General features: G+C 44.6%; 1 protein-coding gene and 1 long non-coding RNA gene across 7 annotated transcripts in view; one reads left to right on the forward strand and one right to left on the reverse strand.

Annotated features, from left to right (window-relative positions):
• Positions 1 to 4,243, forward strand: part of LOC137570380 (uncharacterized) — a 34,802-nt gene extending 30,559 nt beyond the window's left edge. The window contains exons 2-3 of the long non-coding RNA XR_011031010.1: positions 2,721 to 2,849; positions 4,012 to 4,243. This is a non-coding gene — a long non-coding RNA (uncharacterized lncRNA). The remainder of the gene's footprint in view (positions 1 to 2,720; positions 2,850 to 4,011) is intronic.
• Positions 1 to 16,805, reverse strand: part of LOC137570379 (adhesion G protein-coupled receptor F5-like) — a 271,619-nt gene that overhangs the window by 168,971 nt on the left and 85,843 nt on the right. The window contains exon 1 of one of the 6 annotated variants that reach the window (XM_068279059.1): positions 4,499 to 4,556. The exons of 4 other annotated variants lie outside the window; for them this stretch is intronic. In XM_068279059.1, the coding sequence (XP_068135160.1) occupies positions 4,499 to 4,544 (46 nt within the window). In that variant the 5' untranslated portion in view covers positions 4,545 to 4,556. Of the gene's footprint in view, positions 1 to 4,498; positions 4,557 to 16,805 lie in introns of those variants that run through there. One more of the 6 variants, XM_068279058.1, reaches the window with a different exon arrangement.

The raw sequence follows: 16,805 nt of genomic DNA on the forward strand, positions 1-16,805 counted from the left end.
TGTTCCTCTTATCATATTGTCAGGCAATTTTTGAAGGGTCTTCGTAAAGGTGACACAAGGAGGGATGAAAGGAGACCGGTTACTTTTTCGTTATTATTTGATTTGTTGAATGTGTTAAGCAGGATTTGTGGGTCTTCTTACGAGTTATCTTTGTTTAGAGTAGCCTTTGTTTTTGCCTTTATCTGTGCGTTTCGCATTTCAGAGTTGGTTGCACCCAACAAGCAGTCTTGGGCTAGTCTAAGAGAGGAGGATGTTCTTGTGAACCAGAATGAAGTCAGGATTTGTGTTCAGAGGTCTAAAACGGATCAAGAGGGCACGGGTTCTTGGTTAGTACTGCACCCCCTCCCAGGCTCTAACTGTTGCCAGCTGGCAGTGATTTCTGAGTTTGTCTTTAAAAGACCAAGAGCAGTATCCTTCTTGGTTCACGAGGATGGGGCGTCTCTATCCTTATTTCAATTCAAGGCAGTGTTCAAGAAATGTTTAACAATGTTGGGCTTAGGGAACCTGAAATTCTCCACTCATTCATTTCGAATCGGGGCAGCCACAGAAGCTGCCCGGTTTGGTATGTCTGATGAAGCAATCAGGAGGTTGGGTCGTTGGTAATCTACTCGGTTCCAGATTTACATTAGGCCACAGTTAACGTCATATTAATTATTTTACAGGTCGTAAAGTTATTGTCTGGATACTTGGGCACTCTTACGTTTTTTGGGCCCTTAAAAGAGCAGCTGGCAGACCCTACTCGGAGAATTTGTTCCTCAACCGTGGGGAGTGTCACATCCTGTGGCAAGGTATTAGAGGAATGAGTTGGGAGGGCCTGCGTTCCTTGGTATATAATAAATTACATATTTGGCCAGTCCCGGATGTGTTAATCATCCATCTGGGTGGCAATGATGTTCGGAAGTGGCGCACTCTGGACCTCCTGCATAGAATGAAGTCAGAGCTGTTAGAGCTGCATACCCAGCTGCCTAATACCAAATTAATATTCTCAGAAATTATACCTAGGTTGGCATGGCTCTCTCATCCGGATATTCGTTTTCTGAACATTATTAGAAAGCGTCTGAATAGAGCATTGTCTAAGTTTCTTCCCTCCATAGGTGGTTTTTCGTTGCTACACATTGAGCTTGAGGGGGGGAATTTGGTTTATTCCGAAGAGACCTGGTTCATCTTTCAGGAATTGGGTTAGATATATTTAACGCTAACCTACACTCAGCTATTGAAAAGGCCGGGCTGGTTGGGGGGGTCAGGCGTGTAAAGCTTGCCTGGCTGGTGGGTAATGTCGCCCGGTAGCGGACAATATGTGTTTGTTCTTCTTCGTTAAGTGTTAATTGTGTTTTGGGAATATCACCCAGATGTACCAGTGTGTACAAAACATTTGCTTTTGGTGTTCATTAAAGAGTTTAAATAAAGATTTAAGATTAAATAAAAATAAATTAAATCTTCATTTACCAAGCCCCAATAAAGCTGGCCTCGGCCATTTCAATCCAAAAAAAAAACTCTGGTCTGGTTATTGTGTATTATTTTGGTAAGTTTCCTTTAAGAGTAATGGGCCGTACATTCCCATGAATGTGACGCAGTTTCTTAAAACTAAGGAGCCATGGGCATGTCGGCCCCCTGCGTTTAATTAACCTGCACCTGGGTCCCCCCCTTTGCTGGTTCTTCTCTGATTATTTGCAGGTGCGGTGTCGGAAGGGGTAGCTGAATCTTCCCTTCGGGTGGCCTGGAGGCTGCCCCTCGGATTGGCCCGTTCAAGATTCGCGGGCTTGCGAGCCGCCTATCAGAAGGAAGCAGGCGGTATAAATTGGACAGCGCGGCGCAGCTGCTCACCTTTTCTTCAGCAGAAGCAGCTCTTGTGCCCCGCCCTCGCGCCCTGGAACTTGTCGAGGCTTTGTAAGACTTTGTTGGGGGCTTATCACCTCTTGGAAAGGAGGCGGACTTATTGGGTAATGTCGCCCGGTAGCGGACAATATGTGTTTGTTCTTCTTCGTTAAGTGTTAATTGTGTTTTGGGAATATCACCCAGATGTACCAGTGTGTACAAAACATTTGCTTTTGGTGTTCATTAAAGAGTTTAGATAAAGATTTAAGATTAAATAAAAATAAATAAAATCTTCATTTACCAAGCCCCAATAAAGCTTGCCTCGGCCATTTCAATCCCAAAAAAAACCTCTGGTCTGGTTATTGTGTATTATTTTGGTAAGTTTCCTTTAAGAGTAATGGGCCGTACATTCCCATGTCGCAATATAGCTAAATCCTACCCTCAATAAATTACAGCTTTTGCCTCAGATGTTTAACATGAAAAGTAGGAAAATGTTTACACAGCTACTTAGACATTATTTGTACATTGTCATTTTAGAACACTTGGGTATTGATAGTATTCCTTTAAGAAAGGTCCCCCATTATTGCTCACCAGCCCACACTAAACCCTCCTATCACATAATTAATTATAACTAGCCAATAAGCAAATGCCCCCCCCCCCCCCCCCCCTCGCCCTCCACCCCTCCCCACACTATTTCTAAAAACTAATCGTCACACTACATCAACTTTCCACTCAAGTTATATGGCACATATAGATGTAAAAAAAATGCCCACATGTGTTTAGAGAAATATATATATATTTGTTTATATACTTATACATTTCTGCTCATAAAGAAATGTCTTTGGTCATATTTATATAATACTGCGGTCTCTATAAGTACTTAGCATACTGTCTTCTGTCAACAGTTATATGCTCCATATCGATTGCATGAGGAAGTGGGATATACCCGCGAAACGGGTTGCACCTTGTTTGGAGTATGTAGATAAATTATATTTTTTCTTGAATCAGCAATTTTTCGTGTCTACTTTGGAGGGGTAAGTCCACCGCTACCTACTTCATTTTAAAGTTTTTAGGAATATTGTTTTTATCCTGTTGGCGCCTCTGTACTACCAACACTGTGTGCAGGAATGAGTTCAGTGGCAAACGTGTGTGTGTGTGTGTGTGTGCGTGTGTGTGCGAGTGTGTGTGTGTGTGTATGTGTATGGTGTGTGTGTGTGTGTGTGTGTGTGTGTATGTGTATGGTGTGTGTGTGTATGTGTATGGTGTGTGTGTGTATGTGTATGGTGTGTGTGTGTATGTGTATGGTGTGTGTGTGTGTGTGTGTGTGTATGTGTATGGTGTGTGTGTGTGTGTGTGTGTGTGTGTGTGTGTGTGTGTCTGTGTGTGTGTGTGTGTGTCTGTGTGTGTGCGTCTGTGTGCGAGTGTGTGTGTGTGTGTATGTGTATGGTGTGTGTGTGTGTGTGTGTATGTGTATGGTGTGTGTGTGTGTGTGTGTGTGTATGTGTATGGTGTGTGTGTGTGTGTGTGTGTGTATGTGTATGGTGTGTGTGTGTGTGTGTGTGTGTGTGTGTGTATGTGTATGGTGTGTGTGTGTGTGTATGTGTATGGTGTGTGTGTGTGTGTGTGTGTGTGTATGTGTATGGTGTGTGTGTGTGTGTGTGTGTGTGTGTGTGTCTGTGTGTGTGTGTGTGTGTGTGTGTGTGTATGCGTGTGTGTGTGCGTCTGTGTGCGAGTGTGTGTGTGTGCGTCTGTGTGCGAGTGTGTGTGTGTGTGTATGTGTATGGTGTGTGTGTGTGTGTGTGTGTGTGTGTATGTGTATGGTGTGTGTGTGTATGTGTATGGTGTGTGTGTGTGTGTGTGTGTGTGTGTGTGTGTGTGTGTTGTGTGTGTGTTGTGTGTGTGGTGTGTGTGTGTGTTAGAGAAAGAGAGATATAGAGGAGGAGGCAGTTAGAGCAAACCAAGTGGGGAGCAGACTACCACACCGACGAGGCTGCTTACTGACGGAGATAAGTTGTCACATGATTATTATGTATAATGTGCTGACATCTTCCACAGTGTTATACAGAGTATATAGTTTTGTCATTAACTATCCCTCTGAGGGGCTTACAATCTAATCCTTACCATAGCCATGTTTTCATTGTAGCCTAGAGCCAATTTAGTGGGAAGCTAATTAATTTATCTGTATGTTTTTGGGAGGTGGGAAAAAGCAGAATGCCAAGAGGAAACCCACACAGACACAGGAAGAGGATACAAACTCCTTGCAGATGGTGCCACGGCTGGGATTTGAACCAGGGACTCAGCGCTGCATGGCAAGATTGCTGTCCACTACTCCACCATGCTGCTGTTTCTATGATGTAAATTAACACTCCCAGGAGGGTTTGAAATAGAGAGCTCTAATTGAAAATTGATGTCTTCAGTAGTATGTACATGTTAGCTGGATATTAAAATATTTCCCCCATAGTGTTCCTTTAATAAACATTATTTTCACCATTATTTGGTGTCTGGTTTTCGGTGCAGTGCTGTTTACCTGCCTGTGCAGCCTGTAATATACATTTAGTTCTTAGCTCAAATTCACCAAATAGGCCCCTAAAAATTCAGTGGATAGCAGGGGTGTGAAAATAGCCCCTGTGACTACTGTGACAAAGGAAGGGGGGCTATGGGGTCCACTCCTACTCCCCCTCACCTTGCAGAGCAATAGCCTCCCAGCAGCTGCTTGCTTTGTGCTGCATACACGGCTCCCTATCATGTGACCTCGGTTGCCGTGTATGTGGCACAGAGTGATTGGGTGCTGGGAGGAAAAGGAAGTGCCAGGCAGCAGGATCAGGTGAATAATCACATAGCTCCGCCGCTCCTAATACTTTTTGTGTGTGTGGGTGTGGGTGGGGAGGGGGGGCGGGGGGGGGGGGGAGGGTTCATCTGCATTTCTGGTGGTGGAGAGAGGGCATGTGCAGGGGGATGGATTAATTTTGTATTACTGGGGGGCCATGGGACCAAAGATAACCCAAAATGTATTTCCTCTGCATTTCATCTTAATATGATGACAATCGCTAAGTTGCTTAAAGAGAATCTGTATGAAAAAGCCCCTGGGAAGTACTCACCTCGGGAGGAGGGAAGCCTCTGGATCCTATTGAGGCTTCCCTCTTCCTCCTCCATCCCACGGTAGTCTTGCAATGCCGCTCCAAATGGCAGCCATGTAAATATTTACCTTCCCGGCTTCAGCGCAGGCGCAGTGGCGGGCTGCAGTACATGGATGATACACATGGAAGAGGGGGCTGCACATGGAGGGGGGCTGCAGTACATGGATGATACACATGGAAGAGGGGGCTGCACATGGAGGGGGGCTGCAGTACATGGATGATACACATGGAAGAGGGGGCTGCACATGGAGGAGAGGGCTACAGTACATGTATGATACACATGGAAGAGGGGGCTGCACATGGACTAGGAGGGGCATCGCTGCACAAGAAAGGGGAGCCACAGCGTACTTGATCTTGGGGCACAAAAAGTATAAATCCGTCCTCTACAATAAAGATGAAGAGGTGAATTCTAAAATGTGAATTTGGGCGGACATACCTTTTAAAAGTTGTGTGACTAAAGATATTAAGACGAGGAAACCTGCGAGTAAAAAATAAAGTTGCAAATGCTAGGTGCTGCTGAAGGGCACGTACCACCTAATAACGATGTACGGCGATGGAAAACCCCATGACATCATTTCCCAGAACAATTTTTTTTCTTTATTTCCTCAGGCTATGTAACCTGTATTTCCATTCTCTTTCTTGTCATTTATATACCCACTATGGGATTTATTGTTGCTTACTTACTGCACCTGACTCCAGAGATTAAGCTGTTACGTAATAGCAGAGCATCTCCCAGCAGGGGCTATTGGCCATGCTGATTGGCTCCCGACCCTGTAATCAGCATGATCACTTCTCCGTCTCCATGGTACTTTTTCCATATTCGTCATATCAGGTGGCAGAGACTACGGGCCTATTTCCACTCGGATGCCAGGTCCATTTCCAAATCAGATGCTTCTGGATTTAAACGCATTCTTTGCTGTACTCAGGGATGTTTTTAAGCATAGGCAAACTAGGCAGAGGCTGTGTCAACTTGTAAAAACTCAGGCTGTACGTAAACAGTACAATGTTTTCATAACATAAATTATATGGAGATTTTGTTAGATGGGTGTAGTGAGTTTAAGCCAGGTAGGTGTATTCTTTGTAAGAAAAAAAAAACAGGAGTGTATCATTTCTAAAAATAAGGAAACCGAGAGCCCAATATAGTGTAGTATGTATTAGAACATGGAGAATAATAAAGCGTGAGATACAAATACTCACAAACATGGGTTACCAATCAGGCAACCACTGTATATGCAGGTGGGGAGATTAGACCTATCCTCACTCAGGAATAAGATGTCACTCTCTCTCTGTAGATCGGAAAGAAAAGGGGGGTAGATCACCCTTCCACCAAGGAGGAAAACAGTATAATCGCTAGAGAACAGAGGCGCCAGCAGGATAAAAAGTAATAAAATTGCTGGGAGGCAGTGGTAGACTTACTTTCGGAAAGCAGACACGAAAGACTGTCTAAATTATATAAACAAATTTATTATTGGTACCCCAAAAGATGCAACGCGTTTCGCAGGCACAGCCCGCTTCATCAGGCAATAAAATAGGAAACAAACAGAATCTCGCCAGTAGCACGAATTTGTGTATCATTTCTAAGCTTATATAACAATATGCTGTAGCTTTTGGAGTTTGCATAACTAATGTAGGCTGCAGTCTCTATTTATTGAGATTGGAGGAGGCACAAGGTGCTTGCCTGGGCCATCAAAGTTGCCAGAAATGGCCCTGGCTGTACTCATCCTATATTTAAAATATTTAAGATTAAAAAAAAAAAAATAGCAAGATTTGGCTTTTTGAGATTTAATAAACCAATTATTTTTTACCCATTAGAACTCACCTGGGGGTAGGGGTGTAGCAATAGGCATAGCAGCCATAGCAGCTGATATGGGGCCCTGGTGGAGAGGGGGCCTAGGTGGTATTTGATGTGTTCGCTGTTAACTTTCTTGTGTTTCTCCACCCCCTGACTGTCTCAGTGCCCATGAACTATGTGCAGTGCTGATTGCATGAGAATGTAAATTGCCCAATTAACTCATATCCATAGGGTAGGAGCAGGCGGTATTGCTTAAAGAGAAACCGTGACCAAGAATTGAATTTCATCCCAATCAGTAGCTGATACCCCCTTTACTATGAGAAATCTTTTCCTTTTCACAAACAGATCATCAGGTGGCTATGTATGGCTGATATTGTGGTTAAACCCCTCCCACAGTGTGATGTCAGGACCATGGTCCTGACAGTTTCCTGCCTGTGAACCTCACTGCATTGTGGGACATAACAGCTTTTTACAACTGGCTCCAAATGTCAAAAAAGCAAGCAGCATCTCCTTCCACTGGCATTACCTGCCAGCAGTAAAAATGTCACCATGTGGTAAATGTCAGAATGTAAATCAGGGAGAGGAAAGATTTTACAATGGGAAAACACTGACTAAATAATTTATACATAATTATTGTAAAAATGGAGCACTTTATTGTATTACATTATTTTCACTGGAGTGCCTACATCTGAGGGCCTCATTAAAATGATACCCCATATGCCATATTTTACTTCTAGCTGAGCATGTGGCGGACCGTTATTCCCAGCCTGCGTGGCTGTCGCGATCGAATGCGTTCGCTAGGGTGACAGTTCAGGAGCCATAGAGCTGTACAGATGCATTGCTAGGCAACGGCGGAGCATTACAACTGTAGAGCATTGGGGACACTTAAGCCACACCCCTGCCACACCTCTAACCACCCCCAAACACACCCCTAATCACGCATTCTATAAAGATTTCATAAGAACAAAGGGTTGTTTTATAATTCAAACCACACTGGTCTTTTCTATCCTGGCTCATTTTCCTTCATAGTAAAATTTGAAAACAAGAAATATATCAATTGAAAGGATGGGAATGAAGTTTAGAGTCAATTAAACATTTTTCTGTAGAAAAATACATATATTTACACAAATCTGTTCATTAGTTCTGAAAGAGGGACACATGAGGCAGAAAGAGGGTCAGAGGGACAGGGCTCCCCAAAGAGGGACTACGATTAAATATATATTGGTCAAGGGGTACTTGTGATAATGTTTTCTATGCTAGTGGGTACTCGGTGAGTAAAGGGTATTAAAAGGGGTACATACCGATAATATGTTGAGAAACACTGGTGTAGAGGACACTGCAGGAATCGTCATGGGAAACAGTTCTCCAATCACAGCACCCACTGCAGCTGTAAGCGTTGTGATTGGCCGAAATAGTGTGGGCGTAGTTTACTACAACCTAACTGAAACCTAGCAGTTTATGAGGGCGTCGCCCACCCAATCACGTTAGCAGAGTTTCCCTATGAGGTTTCCTGCTGGGTCCCCTAAACCAGACTAGCAACTAAATATGTTACATTCCTCTACAATTTTATCTAACTTTGCACAGGTAATGCGTTTACATGGTGCTTTTTAGGCTAGAGGTCTGCTTTAAATGATTTTTTCCCCCTGAAAGGAGAATACCCACCTGCTTTATTTTAATTTATCTTTAAAAAACGTTTTGTTTAGTTTTGCAGGCTTTCCCTACACAAGTGACAGACCTCCCTGCGGCTAGAGTTGAGCTGAAATTTTCGTAATTTCGCATTACTATAATTACGCATGCGAAATTTGCGATTACGATGCGAAATTAGCGTAGCGAAATTGCCATTAAAATCGTAATTGAAAATACCGTAAGCGTAATTTTCAACGCGAAATTTCGCGTTTCGTTCATGACGTAATTTCGCATTAAACGCTACCGTAATTTCGCGTTAAACGGTAACGCTCCGTATAATATAAAAAAGCCGCCGACTTTAAGGGTTAATAGCAAAGCTCCCTTGAATGCTAAGAGCCTCAAATTTGGAGAATATATTAAGGAGATCAGGAGGAATAAGAGGAAAAATTTTTTTTTCAAAAAGACCTTATAGTTTTTGAGAAAATCGATGTTAAAGTTTCAAAGGAAAAATGTAAACATTTAAAAACCCGCCGACTTTAACGGTTAATAGCAAAGCCTGCTTAAAGTTTAGGAACACCAAATTCCCAGGGTATATTAAGGGGATCAGTGGGAATAAGAGGAAAACATTTTTTTTCAAAAAGACCTTATAGTTTTTGAGAAAATCGATTTTTATGTTTCAAGGGCGAAAATGTCTTTTAAATGCGGAAAATGTCAGTTTTTTTTGCACAGGTAACAATAGTGTATTATTTTCATAGATTCCCCCAAGTGGGAAGAGTTTTACTTACTTCGTTCTGAGTGTGGGAAATATTAAAAAAAAACGACGTGGGGTCCCCCCTCCCAGACCTCTTTAACCCCTTGTCCCCCATGCAGGCTGGGATAGCCAGAATGCGGAGCACCGGCCGCGTGGGGCTCCGCACCCTGACTATACCAGCCCGCATGGTCCATGGATTGGGGGGTCTCGGAAGGGGAGGGGCAGCCAAGCTTTCCCCTCCCCCTCCGAGCCCTTGTCCAATCCAAGGACAAGGGGCTCTTCTCCACCTCCGATGGGCGGTGGAGGTGGAGGCCGCGATTTCCTGGGTGGGGGGTTCATGGTGGAATCTGGGAGTCCCCTTTAAAAAGGGGTCCCCCAGATGCCCACCCCCCTCCCAGGAGAAATGAGTATAGAGGTACTTGTAGTACCCCTTACCCATTTCCTTTAAGAGTTAAAAGTAAATAAACACACAAACACATAGAAAAAGTATTTTAATTGAACAAAAAACATAACCACGAAAAAAGTCCTTTAATATTCTTAATTAACCATTAATACTTACCTGTCCCTTTAAATAAATGATCCCACGCAATATCCTCGGAAATGTTCTATCAGTTACAATGTAACAAAGTTATTATGTAACAACTTTGTTACATTGTAACTACGCCGCACCCGACGCCACTCGCCGCTCAGCCGCCGCATACGCGTCCGTGCAGGACGCTAAGTCCCCGCAGCTCCCGCTGTCCACCCCGCCCACATCTGTCACCCACATGTCACCCACATGTGGGTGACATGTGGGTGACATGTGGGAGAGGCGGGGAGGGCAGCGGAGCCGGCGGGGACTTAGCGTCCTGCACGGACCCGACAGAGCTCTGAGCTATATAGCTCAGAGCTCTGAGAAGCATCTTTGTATTTGGGCTCCAAGGAGCCCCATTGGTCCTTAGCAGACCAATGGGGTTCCTTCAAATCAGAAGGAACCCCACTGGTCTGCTAAGGACCAATGGGGCTCCTTGGAGCCCAAATACAAAGATGCTTTCGAGAGCTCTGAGCTATAGCTCAGAGCTCTGTCGGGTCCTGCAGCGCAGACGCGGAGGCGGCGGTGAGTGACGTCGGGTGCGGCGTAGTTACAATGTAACAAAGTTGTTATATTGTAATAACTTTGTTACATTGTAACTGATAGAACATTTCCGAGGATATTGCGTGGGATCATTTATTTAAAGGGACAGGTAAGTATTAATGGTTAATTAAGAATATTAAAGGACTTTTTTCGTGGTTATGTTTTTTGTTCAATTAAAATACTTTTTCTATGTGTTTGTGTGTTTATTTACTTTTAACTCTTAAAGGAAATGGGTAAGGGGTACTACAAGTACCTCTATACTCATTTCTCCTGGGAGGGGGGTGGGCATCTGGGGGACCCCTTTTTAAAGGGGACTCCCAGATTCCACCATGAACCCCCCACCCAGGAAATCGCGGCCTCCACCTCCACCGCCCATCGGAGGTGGAGAAGAGCCCCTTGTCCTTGGATTGGACAAGGGCTCGGAGGGGGAGGGGAAAGCTTGGCTGCCCCTCCCCTTCCGAGACCCCCCAATCCATGGACCATGCGGGCTGGTATAGTCAGGGTGCGGAGCCCCACGCGGCCGGTGCTCCGCATTCTGGCTATCCCAGCCTGCATGGGGGACAAGGGGTTAAAGAGGTCTGGGAGGGGGGACCCCACGTCGTTTTTTTTTAATATTTCCCACACTCAGAACGAAGTAAGTAAAACTCTTCCCACTTGGGGGAATCTATGAAAATAATACACTATTGTTACCTGTGCAAAAAAAACTGACATTTTCCGCATTTAAAAGACATTTTCGCCCTTGAAACTTAAAAATCGATTTTCTCAAAAACTATAAGGTCTTTTTGAAAAAAAATGTTTTCCTCTTATTCCCACTGATCCCCTTAATATACCCTGGGAATTTGGTGTTCCTAAACTTTAAGCAGGCTTTGCTATTAACCGTTAAAGTCGGCGGGTTTTTAAATGTTTACATTTTTCCTTTGAAACTTTAACATCGATTTTCTCAAAAACTATAAGGTCTTTTTGAAAAAAAAATTTTTCCTCTTATTCCTCCTGATCTCCTTAATATATTCTCCAAATTTGAGGCTCTTAGCATTTAAGGGGGCTTTGCTATTAACCCTTAAAGTCGGCGGCTTTTTTATATTATACGGAGCGTTACGGTTTAACGCGAAATTACGGTAGCGTTTAATGCGAAATTACGGCATGATACGACTGTAATGCGAAAATTACGCGAAAATTACGCTTACGCGAAATTTCGCGAAATCCTTCTTCATTACGATTATGTACTTACGGCCATAATCGTAATTACACTAATTACGCGAAATTTCGCAAAATCGTAATTAGGTCATTACGCTCATCTCTACCTGCGGCTCCTTTCACATCAGACAACGCGTGCAGGAGCCGTTCTCCTGCATGCATTGATAGCCTGCGGCGTGTCGGCGGGTATCTGCGGTGCGACGCAATCAGCGGCAGTAGTAATTAATCCGACGGGAAAACGCCGGCTCCCAGTGGTTCAACGTGCCCGGGAGCGTCGGAACCGCAACGTACCGAAACGGTGTGAAAGGTAAATTGAAAGTCTATGGTCTTTCATTTTACCTTGGTTAACGCAAAGAACTGCCTTTGCATTACAACGCAGTAAAGGGCTCTGGTGTGAAAGAGCCCTGCAGCAGGACTGTGATGATCAGCAATGCAGTCAGGCATCATACTTCTGATGGGCAGAGCAGAATGAGGGTGGAGTCAATTCCCTCGCATATCAGAGCAACTATGCAAAAAATGAGCCTGTCGTTCCAGAATGACAAATGCCTGGCAGCAGAAAACAATGAATGTCATGTGCTTACAGAGTGAGATCCTCAAACCCAAAACAATATACAACCCTCAGCAGAGCTAGCACTAAGTAGTTCAGCACTATCCTCCACTGATTGCTGCTGCCTAAACTCCTATTTTTGAGGTGCATTGGGCTGTACTGCCACTTCTTCCGAAACAGGAAAAAAGGGCTCCCGAGGCGCTGTGAAAAGAAGCATGCCGCCATTCGCAGGAATAATAAAGGCCACAACTAGCAACAATAGGCGGAAATTTAGGCTGTAAGAAAGCAGGCGCTGGGCTGCCCGCTATTGAATTTCTGCCTGTTGCCGCTAATCGTTGCTTTACAGTGTGTGTGTGTGTGTGTGGGGGGGGGGGGTTTAAATGTTTGGCGCTACGGGGTTAAAGTGTACCAGAGATGTTGTGAAAGGAAGATTTAGGCCTCTTTCACACCAAGACGTTGCGTTTTAAGGGACGTTAAGGTCGCATAACGTGCCCCTAATGCGACGCATGGTGGTGTTGAAGTTGGACATCAGATTTAGCTGGGTTATGAGGCTCTTGGTGCTATCCTGGGAAGTGCGGATCTTTTCAATGATTCGGATGATTCGAATCGGATCATTGAAAAGATCCGGATCTTTGAACCGAATCTTTGAATCATTTTACTAGGGAAGCAGGGGGTGCAGCAGAGTGAGAGGTGCAGGAGAATGAGGGCACATTGAGGGTGCTAATGGGGAAGGGAGAGATGCAGCAGGAAGATTGTGCTTGTGCACAGAAGCTGCAGTTCCTGTTTCTTCCAGACATCCACTGTGAACCGAATCATTCATCCTGATGATCCGGATGATTCGACTCACAAAAAAGATCCGGATCAAAGATCCGAATCGTTCATGATGCCATGTGGCTAGGAACAATAGCGAACTCTCCCCTTACTGAACATGTGCAAACAGTCTAACGTGGCTAAAACCATGTATGACGCACAGCATGCTGCACTTTTATTGAACATGCAGCGTTACACTGTAATGCAACGTGGGCACTGTGAACAGCGTCCATCTGAAAATGGCGCCTGTGAATAATGGCGCACAGTGTTGCCGCTAATCCGTTTGCCGCTTATCGCTATTTAACGTTAAAGCCTTATTGTTATTTAGCGTTAAAGCCTTATCGTTATTTAGCGTTAACACACAGAACCCTCTCTGTACCTATCCGTAACCCATAACCCCCCCTGGTGGTGCCTAACCCTAACCACCTCCCTGGTGGTGCCTAACCCTAACCACCCCCTGGTGGTGTATATTGTACTGTAACTATACCTAACCCTACTCTCACACAGAGCCCTCCCTGTACCTATCCCTAACCCTAAGACCCCCCTGGTGGTGCCTAACCCTAACCACCCCCCTGGTGGTGCCTAACCCTAACCCCCCCCCCCAGTGGTGCCTAACCCTAACCTTGACAGTGTCACATTAAATCCATTCACTGTTTTGCAGTTAAATAACGTCTGCAGTTTGGCTTATGTAGGGCGCAACGTTAGTGTGTGCCACTATTGATAAATAACGTTAGTGTGTGCCGTTTTTCTTCTTTTTTCCCTGTGCGCCATTATTATGCAGTACTAACGATAAATAGCGATAAGCGTATCTTTTTAATGCGGTGCCATTTTTATGCATAGGCGCTGTGCGCCATTATTCACTGATCCCCTGTGAACAGCCCATTGATTTTTCATTACTGTGAGTTGGGCTGCATTACAGGCTGCTCTAACGTGCGCCTGTAACGTCCCACTGTGAAAGCAGCCTTAAAACTCACCCAGGGCTTCCTCCAGCAGCATAAACACGTGTGAGTCCCTTACCGTCATCCCGTGGTCTGCCATTCAGACCCGGCAATAGGCTCAGTCGCCTCAGTCCCGGTCTATTGTGCATGAAGAAGTCCCAGACTGGACCCAACTGAGGCTATTACCGGGGCTGATTGCAGCTGAACGGCAGACCGCGGGATGACGTCGAGGGTCTCACACGTGTTTATGCTACTGAAGGAAGCCGCAGGTGAGTATCAAATCTTCCTTTTACAACAGCTCTGGTTTACTTTAAAGAGCAGCTGTAGTGAAAACCATCATAAATAAAATTGCTTATTGTTTACAATATTAATTTATAAATGATTTAGTCAGTGTTTGCTCATTGTAAAATCTTTCCTCTCCCTGATTTACATTCTGACATTTATCACATGGTGACATCTGTAGTCCTGCCAGGTGATCCATACAGAATGTTTGTTACTGAGAGTTCTAAGCATAGAGGGAGATATTGCTAGCTTGGCAGTAGGGAAAAGGCATTATTTCCCACAATGCAACAAGGTTCACAGACAGAAAACTGTTCTGACATCACACTGTGGGAGGGGTTTCACCACAATATCAGCCATACAGTCCCCCCTGATGACCTATTCGAGAAAAGGTAAATATTTCTCATGGGAAAGGGGGTATCAGCTACTGATTGGAATTAGGTTCAATCAGGGCCAGATTTACCATAAGGCACTGCAGGCACGTGCCTACAGGCGCCTGATGAAGGAAAGGCGGCTCACTCCCCTCCTCGAGTGCCTCCCTCTCTCCTTCCCTATGCAGAGTCCTGATGAGATAGTAAAGACTCAACTTACTCTTGGCATTCAACTGACATGATCTCCCTTCAGTCAGGGGCACCACTAGCTACCTAATACTTGGGGACACCTCTAGTTACTTATTATTGAGGTTCCTTAAAGAGAAACCGTGACCAAGAATTGAATTTCATCCCAATCAGTAGCTCATACCCCATTTTACATGAGAAATCTATTCCTTTTCACCAATGCATCATCAGGGGGCTCTGTATGGCTAATATTGTGGTGAAGCCCCTCCCATAGGAGACTGTGAGGACCATTTTCCGGGCAGTTTCCTGTCTGTAAACCTCGTTGCATTGTGGGAATCAAGGAGAGGAAAGCTTTTACAGTGGGCAAACACTGACTAAATCATTTAGGCCCGGTTCACATTAGCGTTTGCCAACGGAACTGGCCGTACGGATCCGTGGTCCATTCCGATGAACGGACAAAAAAATGCTGCCGGACCTAATTTTTCCGGACCATTTCACTCAGCAGAACGGAACCAGAAGGTTTTGCAGCATATAGGAACCAATGAAAACGGACGTATTACAACACACTGGCTGTAAAACTGACTGTTTTCACCGGATCCAGCTGGCCTGATCCGTATGTCCGGTTCTGTAAAACAACGCTAATGTGAACCGGGCCTTATACATAATTATTGTAAAAATGAAGCACTTTTTTATTGCATAATTTTCACTGGAGTTCCTCTTTAACTACTTAATACTTGGGGGAAACTCTAGCTACTTAATACTGAGGGTACTTCTGGCTGCCTAATATTAAGGGACACCTGTAGCTACCTATGATGGGCAAGGGAAGAAAGGGAGAGGTGACATCTGGGGCAGCCAGCACACTTGTGGTGCGATTCAGCGAGTGTTTGTAGATTCCTAGAGGGCAAAGTCTAAGGTGCCAGGACATCTGCGCCTATAGGCTCCTCTGAGGTAAATCCGGGCCTGGGTTCAATCCTTGGTTACAATTCTTCTTTAATCCCCCCTCCTCTCCTAATTTTCCCATGATGCAAATCCTATTCACTCCCTGATAACCTGGAATCCCATATCTATTCAATCCCACCCCCATCCCTGCCAATAAGATCCTTCACCAAGGAAATCCAAGCCAGGGTTGCACATCTAAGTGTGTCATCTCAGTACAGGCCACTGGGTGGCGCACACAGTCCTCCTTTTACCTACTCATTTTTTCTTTATCTCAGTACTGGGAGCACCATTCATTTCTTTCATTCTGTGTTTTCTGATCGCTGGCGGTCAGCAAAACGCTGCAGCACATGTAATCCTGTGGGATTACCCACATAGCCGCAATTTTGCGGCTTGTTTGAAGATGGCTTGCAGAATTTCTTTGGGCGATTTTGTTGCAATTCTTATTCACTGGAATGAGAATTGCAAAATGCAATCAGCAAAATCTCCAAACATCTTAGGCCTCTTTCACTGTAGGACGTTGCGTTTTGATGCGAAGTCGCAACGCAAATTACAACGCAACGCCCTAAAAAAGTCGCAACGCAACTTAATGCCCCGTTATCATTGCATACAGTAGAGCATACAGACAATGAAAAGTATGCTTCCAGGTCATTACTGAGCTTGTGCAAACAGTCCAACGCAGCTAATAACATGCGGCGAGTACACTCAGCAGGTGCGCAATGTGGTGACAGACCTGTCACTAGTAAAGAATAAGCCTTGCTGAGAATTCCCCATGGAGAGATGGACTAGTCCAAATCCTGTCACTTCTGTCAGATTTCTACTACCTACTGTAAGTGACAGCAACATAGGAGAAAGGTAATTTATGGCTCATTTTACTCTGGGAAAAACGTACTTCTTATTTGTCTCTGTTTGTACATATTTGAAATTTTAGAATTTTTCGCCATAGCGCCCCTTTAATTGCAATCGGGATTTGCGGCTCTGATTTTGAAAGTTGCCGAAGGTAGCTGCTGAGAATCCAACAGCGATGTACAGACATAATTGGGATGTGATCTGAGGGCTGGTTCACACTTGGGTGCTTTTCAGCTCTTTGCTGGCCCATAATCCCCTAGCTTTCCATTTTATGTTACAACTCTCTTATCTTAAAGAGACTCCGTAACAAAAATGTAATCCTGTTTTCTACCATCCTACAAGTTCCTATACTTATTCTAATGTGCTCTGGCTTACTGCAGCACTTTCTACTATTACCATCTCTGTAATAAATCAGCTTATCTCCCCCCTGTCGGACTTGTCGCCCTGTGTCTGGAAGGCT

Source organism: Hyperolius riggenbachi, chromosome 4, assembly GCF_040937935.1.
Source record: "Hyperolius riggenbachi isolate aHypRig1 chromosome 4, aHypRig1.pri, whole genome shotgun sequence".
Lineage (NCBI taxonomy): Eukaryota > Metazoa > Chordata > Amphibia > Anura > Hyperoliidae > Hyperolius > Hyperolius riggenbachi.